General features: G+C 47.9%; 1 protein-coding gene across 1 annotated transcript in view; it reads left to right on the top strand.

Moving 5' to 3' along the window:
* Scnn1g (sodium channel epithelial 1 gamma subunit) overlaps positions 1-7,137 on the top strand; it is a 32,074-nt gene extending 24,937 nt beyond the window's left edge. The window contains exons 7-13 of the mRNA XM_005351138.2: positions 392-490; positions 2,369-2,486; positions 3,189-3,267; positions 3,350-3,407; positions 3,578-3,639; positions 5,952-6,027; positions 6,341-7,137. Coding sequence (XP_005351195.1) covers positions 392-490; positions 2,369-2,486; positions 3,189-3,267; positions 3,350-3,407; positions 3,578-3,639; positions 5,952-6,027; positions 6,341-6,721 — 873 coding nt within the window. The 3' untranslated portion in view covers positions 6,722-7,137. The remainder of the gene's footprint in view (positions 1-391; positions 491-2,368; positions 2,487-3,188; positions 3,268-3,349; positions 3,408-3,577; positions 3,640-5,951; positions 6,028-6,340) is intronic.
* The last annotated feature ends 3,223 nt before the right edge of the window (positions 7,138-10,360 follow it).

Raw genomic sequence — 10,360 nt, 5'->3', positions numbered from 1 at the left:
AGGGTGCTAGGATTATAGTCATAGGATCTAGGGCCTCCAGCTTTATGTGGGCTCTGGGGATTTAAACTCAGGTCTTCATATGTATGTACCAAACACTTTACCCACTGAATCGTCTCCCTAACCCTATCTCATTGATTGACTAATAAGTTAGTAAGACAAGGTATTGTATTGGCCGCCTGGCTGCATACCCTTCCAGAATGCATGCTCAATGAGAGCAAGACACCTGTCAATCTTCCTCATTGTGGATTTCTCAGTGTCTTCAATGGCACCAGACCTGCTAGGTACTTGGTAAACTTGGGCAAGTAACTAAATGATTACTTAGCTTTGGGGCGGGGGCTCCCATCTGGGTCCCTAGGAAGGCATAGGTGACTGTGTGCTGTTGCAATTGCAGACGGAATCCTTCAAGCTGAGTGAACCTTACAGCCAGTGCACAGAGGACGGAAGTGATGTGCCCATCACGAATATCTACAACGCTGCCTACTCCCTCCAGGTATGGCATGGCAGGGCCCTCATCTCTGGGTCATGGCCTGGATCCAAAAGATGAAGTTATATCTAGGCTGAGGTGTGCCTGGGACCAGGAACTAGGGTGAGGATATCTGGGGTTGGTCCAGAGACCTCAAGTACAAATGATGCCAGCTGGTTCCAGTCTTCTTCGGTCCTCTGTAACCAGAGCTTAATTGACTTACTGAGGTTTATGTGGAACACAATGTACAAGGCAGACAGGTCTACTTGCTAAATGGGCCTTGGCAAAGGCTAGACAAGAGGAAACCTTCAGCAGGAGACGCTGGCAGAGGGGTCAAAAGTTTGGCTTCCAGATACGTTTGTGCCCCATGACTTGGGCAAGTTGTATCCCCTTGACAGTCACTGAGTTGTGCTGGATCAGGGTGAGCTAACTGGCAGCTCCTGGACTCCTCCAGCTTGCACATGGATTACTCTAGCCAGAATGGCTTTAAAAATTCAGCAAAGGCCACAAGAAAATCCATCATTTCTAGCTTCTCCTGAAAAAAAAATAATGAAGTGATCTGGGATCTGGGAACCCATATCCCAGCAGGACAAACCACAGGAGAAGCCACTACATTAAACAAGCTACAGAGTGACTGATATCCACAGATCTGAGCCCGTAGTGTATGGCATCACTGGCCCTATAGGCAATGCAGTTTTCGGCCCTTAAGTGCAATCAATGAATGGTGGGCTGGGTCCCTCCTTCAGCAGGCTGGAGCGCTGAAGCTGGCCTCCTTTGGGGGTGCTAGAAAGCCCACAGATATCATCTTGGCAGAATATAAAGACCAGGGGTGGGGGCTGGAGAGATGGCTCAGACAGTAAAGCACTTGCCTCAGAACCCACGAGGACATGGGTTCAGACTCTCAGGACCCACACAAAAAGTCAGGCATGTGCCTGCAACCCTAGCAATGGCAAGATGGGCAGTAGGTGCAGGTGGCTGCCTAGAAGCTCACGGGTGGCTGAGCTGGTCTATTTGGCAAATGAGGTTCCAAGACTATTTCATATCATGTGAGTGCTGACCCCGAGGTGAAAGGGGGAATCTGGAGCAACTGCCAATCAGCAGTGAGGAATACAGTCCTAACAGTCACCACTCGGTGCTGGGTCCTCCATACTGGCTCTCTCAGGATAATGACCATAAGACCCAGGAAGCTTCTAGGGTAGGATAGGGGCTGCAGAGCCAAGCTATTCAGGTTTACATCTCAGGGTTTTCTGTTTTGTTTCTAAGACAGGGCCCTATTTTGTATCCCAAGGTGGTCTTGAACATACTATGTAGCTCAGGCTGGCCCTCCAGGTTGCTATGGTCCTGCCTCCATTTTCTGAGTGCTGGGATTACGGGTGTGCACCACCACACCTGGCCCAAATGCCTGTCTATCCTCTGCGTGACCTCAGGCCACTTAGTCCAACAGTGGCTCTGTCTTTTCTCATCTTTGAATTAAGTACAATATTACTCCACAAGATTGTGGTGAGCGTGAAATGCCTGAATATATTAAAATAGCTGTCCATAATAAACATTACCGAGGGCATCATTCTAATGAATTCACTTTGGGAGGGGGGTCTCAAGTCCATTTGCTTGTAGCATGATTTTTTTGTTCTCAAGCTAACAGTCCCTCTTTGTGAGGAAAGAGGCATGTTCACATCACCTCTTGGCTCAGTTCTGAAGAAAGCTAGAGAATTCCATGCTGGGCTTCCAGAAAAAAAAAACTTGATCTTAAAACAATTTTTTAACCATTTTGTTTTCTTTAATTTTATGTGTATGTGATCCGGCCAGCACAATAGGAAAGGTTTTGGAATGTAAGATATGCAGGCAGGGAGTTCTTGGCCTTCACCCGCAAGGAGGGTCAGAACATTCTTGGGTATTCTCTTTCAGATCTGCCTTTATTCATGCTTCCAGACGAAGATGGTGGAAAAATGTGGCTGTGCCCAGTACAGCCAGCCTCTGCCTCCGGCAGCCAATTATTGCAACTACCAGCAGCACCCCAATTGGAGTGAGTGGTCCCACCTCCAGCCTTGCACATCCCAGGCGGGGAACCAGCTTGGCCAGCAACAGGCTGCCCAGTCCCGATAGCCCTTTGCCTAAAAAAGGTGTTAAAGGCCCTTTCTATCACCAAGCCTGTTTGGTGATTGTACTTTTCAATTATGGGCAAATGCTATGCCTCCGCCTGTGCTAATAGCTTGCCCACATAGTTAACTCTAAAAGACACTGTTGATAGTACTTTTACACAGAACAGAGAACCAAGGTTCAGAAAGATTAAGTCACTTACCTGAAGACACACAAGCGAGAAGTCACAGAACTGAACCCAAGGGCTGCCTAACCCCCAACTCAGGTCTTTTTGTTGTTGTTTGATTGTTTGTTTTTAAGACAGAGTTTCTTTGTGTGTCCTAGAACTCACTTTGTAGACCAGGCTGGCCTCAAACTCAGAGATTCCCCCTGCCTCTGCCTCCTGGGTGCTGGAATTGAAGGCATGCACCACCACACCTGGCTCCCAACTCATACCTTTAATCAGGAAAAGATACCACTTTCTAAGATCACAAATCAGCATTAGTTCCTCTCTCCCCCCAAAAAGACAGGATTTGTAAAAGGTGCAGAAATAAACAACTAACCCAAGATCACAGTGGGGGCTCCCCAGATGACCCTAGGAAGGGTGCTGTGCCTCCAAAGTTAATACTTCTTTCTACCCTATCCCCAGTGTATTGCTACTACCAGCTGTACCAGGCCTTTGTCCGAGAAGAGCTGGGCTGCCAGTCAGTGTGCAAGCAAGCCTGCAGGTGCGTAGATCTGGAGGAACAGGGCAGGTAGGGCTGCGCTGAGCCAGCAGCCCATCTTCACTCTGTGCGCTTCTCCCCTAAGCTTTAAGGAATGGACGCTGACCACCAGCTTGGCGCAGTGGCCTTCTGAGGCTTCCGAGGTAAGCTCTACCCCTCCCCCACCCCGAGTCCTTGCTATCCTCATCTATTCTACTATTGGGGTCACAGTTCCCAGGTGGGTCGACCTACACCTCCAAGGCCAGAGGAAGGGGTGTGGCTGAGGAAGAGGGCAGTGGGTAGCCTAGGCCCACTCTTTCTTTCTTCATCACAGAAATGGTTGCTGAATGTTCTCACCTGGGACCGAGGCCAACAAATAAGCAAAAAACTCAACAAGTAAGTTTGCCTCCACCCAGTTCCCTCTGCTTCTGTCCGCCACAGGCTCTGGGCCCTTTGCTTGCTTCCTCATTGCCAAGCCCTCTCCTTTTCGTCCATTCAATCATTTCGTCAACAAATATTTACTGAGCTCCCTGTCATGAACCAGGCTCTGCTCAGACCTTTGTTTGACCATGAGCCACCATCTGAAATACATTTTGCATCGTGGCCCATTGAGTCTATCACTGGGATAAAGCATGCAACAGGAGTTCCTTCTGATTACAAAGCACTTGGGCTGATTCTCAGATGGCACACAATGCTCAGGGGATCTGTTCCACGACTCCCCCCCCCCCCAATACCAAAATCCCTGAATGCCCAAGTCCTGACTGGGAATGGGGCGCATTTGCATGCGAGCCACCACATCCTCTCATCCGTTGAAGTCATCCCTAGATTCCTCATGGTGCCCAGTGTGATGGAAATGGAACCTATTTCCATAGGGAAATAGCTATCATAGTGGATTGCTCAGGGAATCTCACACAAAGCAAGTCTTTGCATGTTCAATCCAGGTGTAAATACTTTTCCTCTCAAAACATCCCCTCCATGGTTGGTTGAACATACGGGATTCAGAACCAACAGACTCGGAGGGAGGGCAAGTTTCCATCCTAATTGGTCATTACACACCAGTCTGATTGGTTAGTACCTATACCAGCTCAACAGGCAAACATTTGATTCACCTTTAATACATTCTGATATTTTTTCATCTTTTTTCTTTTCTTTTGATTTTTTCTTTAAGACAGGATCTTGTATAGCCCAAGTTGACCTCAAACTCACTATGTAGCTAAGAATAACCTTGAACTTCTAACCTCCCTGTCTCCACATACCAGGTACTGGGATCGCAGGCATGACCCACCATGCCCGGCTTTGCCTATTCAATTCAATTATGTACCAGACACTACCATAGTCCACAAACTTGCTTTGGACTTGGTGGTATACCCTGACTTATAAAAATAGTCCTCTTAGCGTCCTGTCTTCTAATCATACTTAGATTTTTTCACAAAGAAATTCATTTCTGAGATACTTTTGGCAAAAATTATCTAGGCCAGAGATCAGGAATCTCAGTAGATGGAGACAAATGTGAGAGAGGCTGGAGTCACCTTGGCAGCCCCAGCAATGCACATGCCTACTTCCAACCAGCACCGTGTCCCAGCCTAGGGTCTTTCCTGGTAAAAGTCAGTCTCGTCTCCAAGCCAGAGCGTGGTGTGTGCGTTGTTAGGGGAAAATGGGCGCATCCAGGTAACCAAACATGCTTCCTGACTCTCCCCACCCCCCACACGGAGTTTGCAGTGAAAAGATAAGGATAGAGTTAACTCATCAGTAATCCCAAAATTTTGGAGTCAAGTCAGGAGGGTTAAGAGTTCAAGGCAATCTTAGGTTACACCTTGAGGCACTGTCTCATACAAAACAATGAATAAAGAAACAACAGATAGAAAGAGACTGAGCATGTGCAGTCAGTTGGTGCAGAGCAGTGACCCCCCTAGCCAAATCTGGCCCGATGAAGCTGTCCTTTCTTCTCAGCTTTTCCTAAAAGATTAAATGTTCTGTGAACATGGGACTCCCACTCTTGCCCCATGTCGCGTGACTGTGCAGCAGTGAAAACTCTGAATGAGCATGAGCCTTCCAGCTCCATTGTTCCCACCAGGAGAAATTGAGGAGGGTAGTTAAGGGCATGGCCTTGAAGCCAAACAGATCTGGCTTCGAACCAGCTCACTCAACAGTCAGCTATGCAGTGAATGAACCCAATGTCTGTCTCAGTTTCCATGCTGGGGATAATTAAAACACAGCTCCCTGCCTCAGACACTGTGAGAGCTGCATTCATTCACTCAAGGGTCTTCCAGCAGAGTTTGGCAACATCAGAAGTGCCTAATAAAGGCTACATGCTATTGCACTCAATGTCACTATTACCTTAGCCTGTCTACTTCCCTTGCTTGCACCACCCACCAATCTCCTATATGAGTCTGAGACTGCAATCAAACAATTATCAATGTCAAAATATAATGAGAGGGTGGATGGGTGAACTGGAAACTCTGGGGGTTGAGAAACAGTTTACTTTTTGTATTTTCAGTGCATGGTTGACCTGAAAACCAGGTCCAAGTTGGAAATGCAGTCTGGGGTATAGAAAGAGACACAGGGACAAGGTTCTAAGAGTCTGAGGGAGTTCAGAGCACAGGCCACCATAGGGGCTTAGGCAGGAAGGAGATGATAGCCATGCTGCCATCTGGCAGGAAGCCAAGGCTGCCCACCCACCCGGGCCCCACCTCTTGGAATTTCCGCAGGACTGACCTGGCCAAGCTCTTGATATTCTACAAAGACCTGAACCAAAGATCCATCATGGAGAGCCCAGCCAACAGCGTGAGTAGTCGGCTTGTCCAACACGTCCCAGGTGCATCAATATGCCTATCTGTCAGGTCTAGAGGAACAGTCACTGAGGGGATATGACCCGGTGTAGGATGGCCGAAGCCTCAGAATAGAAGCCCAGAGTGAGAGGAGACAGGCCTGTAGCTGAGGCCAATTGGGAAAAGCCCCCTTTTGAGATAGGGTCTCACTAAGTAGCTCAGACTGGCCCTGAACTGGCAATCACCCATCCCTCTGCTCCCTGAGCGCTGCGTTGCAGGCGTGTGCCATGATTCTCAGCCCTGAAGTTACAGCGTGGTCTCCCTTGCAGATTGAGATGCTTCTGTCCAACTTTGGTGGACAGCTGGGCCTGTGGATGAGCTGTTCTGTCGTCTGTGTCATCGAAATTATCGAAGTCTTCTTCATTGACTTTTTCTCTATTATCGCTCGCCACCAGTGGCAGAAAGCCAAGGATTGGTGGGCCCGGAGGCGGGCACCTCCCTCCCCTGAGACTCACTCCAGCCATCAGGGCCAGGATAATCCAGCTCTGGATACAGATGATGACCTGCCCACTTTCACCTCTGCTATGCGCCTACCTCCAGCCCCGGAAGCCCCGGTGCCTGGCACACCACCCCCCAGATACAATACCTTACGCTTGGACAGTGCCTTTTCCTCCCAGCTCACAGACACTCAGGTGACCAATGAGTCCTGAGGCAGAACCAGAGGACAATCATAGTCTAAGGAGACTCTCTGACACAGACAGGCCCTCCTATCCTCGCTTGAGGCTTTTGATACATGACTAACAGCCTACTGTGAACAGGATGTGGCTTGGGAACCCACAGAAGGACCTGATGGGCCCTGCCCAACATTCATAACTTCCAGGGTGAGTTATACCCTGCAACCTGGACTTGGCAGTTCTGAGCTGGAGAGCCAGCAGCAATGGCTTTGGTCAACAGTGGGCTCTTCACAGGACCCAGGAGAAGTGTGCTTCTAGAGCCCCAAGCTCAGGAGTTCACCTACAATATCCCTGGCCTAGGCTGTAGTCCAAGCACACCATCTTGGGTAGCAAGGCTGGCCAGCCATCACCTGATGTGATGAAATTAGCACCATCCTTGGGTATCAACTGTTGGTTGCTGAATTAAGTCATTGACACTGGGACAAGGTGTACTCTGCGTCCTCAGACAGACAGTTGGCCCAGGGCCTGGGAGTGTGTTTGGAGAGGGCACGGTAGAGAGAGGCCAAGGGGTGTGGTAGAATGTCCCCACTATGGGAGCAGGGTGGGGCGGTAGAGAAGGGCCAGTTAGAGGGCATAGCTAGACACTCCTAACAATTGGTATTCCCATAATTTTCGAGAGTGGTATTCTGGGAGTTGTGCTAAGCACTTGCATAAGCCACCCTAGGGCATAACAAACATCAGACCACAGACCCAATCTTTTATTTTGTAATTGAACTGAGAATATGTGTGTGTGTGTGTGTATGAGTGTGAGTGTGTGTGTGTGTGTGTGTGGTGTTTATGTGTGTGTTTATAATTTTTACATAGTTAATATATACATATGTATATATCAAAAAGAGAATTTTTGTGACTCATGAAAATTATATGAGGTTCAAATGTTAGTGTCTATAAATAAAGTTTTATTGATACTCGGTCATGCCTATTTATTTGTACTTTGTTCATGGATGCTATGCGAGCTGAATTAACACAGCTGGGTGATTAAAACTTTAGCCTTTTCCAGAAATAGTCTGCTGACTCCTAGGTTAGTCCATTAAGGAGGTATAGAAACTAGAGCAAGTTATTTGTTCAAGATAACATAGCCAGAAAGTTGCAGAGTCTGGATTTGAACCCAAGTAGCCTAACTTGGGGAAATGAGCACTCTCATCCTGAATGCAGTCTCTGTGTGCGTTAAGTATGAAGCTGATGTCACTTGTGGTGGAAAGAGGAGGAGGCTTAGCACCCAGGATCTAGACTAGAAGGAGGTCCTTTGTGAATCAATCAGAAAGACCTGCATTTGGGGACTCATTGACACACAGGGACAGGGGCTGGTGGAGTCCAGGGTCTTCATGAAAGAAGCTATGGGGACCCTACATGAGCGAAGGACCAGGTCCCACCCCATCCATACATCCCACGCCTGCAGCTATAGTCACAGCTTCTGCCCCGTGTAGCATTTCCCTGGTTCTCAGGGGTCAGGGAACAGATGTCATATGCTGGGAGCTGTGCTAAGCACTTATATAAATCACCTTAGGGCACGACAAACACCAGCCTACATGATGACTGTGGGTTACATGACACTCCCTGGGCGGAGTGGGGGGCTGAAGCAACTAATCCTTAAAGGCATAAGCCTGGCTGGACTCCTGGGGGCTACAACCGGTACTGAGGGGAAACATGTAACAGACGCCCACTTGGACACCACTCAAAGGAGATCTGGGGACTGTGTCCTCAAATCCACGGAACTGGCCAGCCTTGGCGTGTTATCCTAACAGGAACACTTCCAGCAAGGCTGAAGCTGCTGCCGGGTGTGTCAAAGGTGAGACCGACAGCATCGGGCTTAATTGTTCTCTAGTAAATGGGCGTGCACACCTCCTGGCTCCAGCCATCTGCACGCCTGCTTGACTTCTGCAATGTTGCCTTTTCTCCTTTTCCATTCACCCTTCTTTTAGCGCTACACACGTCTCACCCCTTGGTATACATTTTCATCCATTCATGCCTCTCGCTAGATCGTGAACTCTATGGAGACAGGAATAATGTCTTACTTCTTTGTACTCTGATTGAGATAGGACTGAACGCAGTGTTGACGTTTAGTTGTATGAAGATTATCAGGACAATAGTAATCGGGCTGACAAGTTGGCTCAGTGGGTAAAAGAACTTGCTGCCAAGTTAAATGACCTGAATTTAATCCCCAGAATACACATGTGAAAGGAGAGAGAGAAAAAACAACTCACTAAGTTTCCTCTGACCTCCACATGCATGCCACAGCATGTGTGCCCATACAAAGCAAACAAATAATTTTTTTAAAACAAGAACAATAAGAGTGGCAAAAAAAATTTTCCAGATCTTATTATTGGCTAGGGGTTCTGCGAGATTCCTCACACACATCGACTTCTGTAGTGCTGGCCCCTTGGGTACTCTTGCAAATGAACCGAAGCACAGAGAATTCTCTTCTAACCACACAGTTGGTAATTCATGTGCCCCACCCAGTAGTGGAGCCTGTGGGCCTAGCTATCCACCACCTGCAAACTGCCTTTCACTCAGAGCTTCCCCCAGGGGTGAGGATTTTCTGCCACCGTGGAAACTGTCACTGGTTCTCTGGATTTATGTCCAGAGGTATTCTTATGTCAAGACAAGGGGGAGGACAACCCCATGATCCATCAAGCCTTTCCTAATGGTTCAGAGATCCCCTGGGAACCTGCACCCCAAAGGGTGATATTGAAATAAAGACTTATGTTTTCTAGACTTGGTATAGCTCAGTTGGTAGAGCACTTGCCTGGCATACAAGAATCCCTGGGTTCACTTCCTTGCACCACTTATGCCAGGCATGGAGGCACTTACTTATATATAGCCCTTGCTACACTCAGCTGCACAGTAAATTCAAGGCCAACCTGAGATACATGAGACCCTGTCTCAAAAAGAAAAACATTTAAATGTTTTTTTCAAGACAGATTTTTCTCTGCGTAACCACCCTGTTTGTCTTGGAACTTACTCTGTAGACCAGGCTGGCCTCGAACTCACAGAGATCCACCTGCCTCTGCCTCCCAAGTGCTGGTATTAAAGGTGTGCGTCACCACCGTCACAACCCAGAGATGGTGTTATCTAAGAGCAGCAGTTTTACCAAAGGAAAGACAGATTTTCACTCCTGGTCTCAGAGGCTTCCTTCCAAGTCCTCACTCAGCATGTGAGCTGCAGAGAACAATTTATCCTCAAAATACAGAGGTGAAGTAGTCATTCATGCGGATAGCTACATCGTGGAGAAGAAGAATGCTCTGAGGAGAATGCCAGCACTGGCAAAAATACTTCTTTTTATAATGGAATTTTATTCAGTCACTAAAAAGGAATAAAGTGGGGCCAGCAAATTGGGTCAGCACACAAAGGCGCTTGGCGTCAAGCCCGAAGACCTCTGTTCAATCCCCGGCACCCACTTGGGAGGAGGGAACTGTCTCCGTCAAGCTGTGCTGACTTCCATACATCCTCATACTGATTGCCTTCCCTCACAGAAAAAAAAGGAAATAAATTAATGTAATTTGTAATGAAGTACTGACATATGGGTGAATTTCAAACTTATCATCCCAACTGAAACAGCCCAGCAGACAAAGAAGATCACCATAACTGTTCGTTTCCACTTAGAACTAAGACTCAAGG

The sequence above is a fragment of the Microtus ochrogaster genome, chromosome 8, assembly GCF_000317375.1.
Source record: "Microtus ochrogaster isolate Prairie Vole_2 chromosome 8, MicOch1.0, whole genome shotgun sequence".
Classification (NCBI taxonomy): domain Eukaryota; kingdom Metazoa; phylum Chordata; class Mammalia; order Rodentia; family Cricetidae; genus Microtus; species Microtus ochrogaster.
This window is presented reverse-complemented; position numbering and strand designations above follow the sequence as displayed.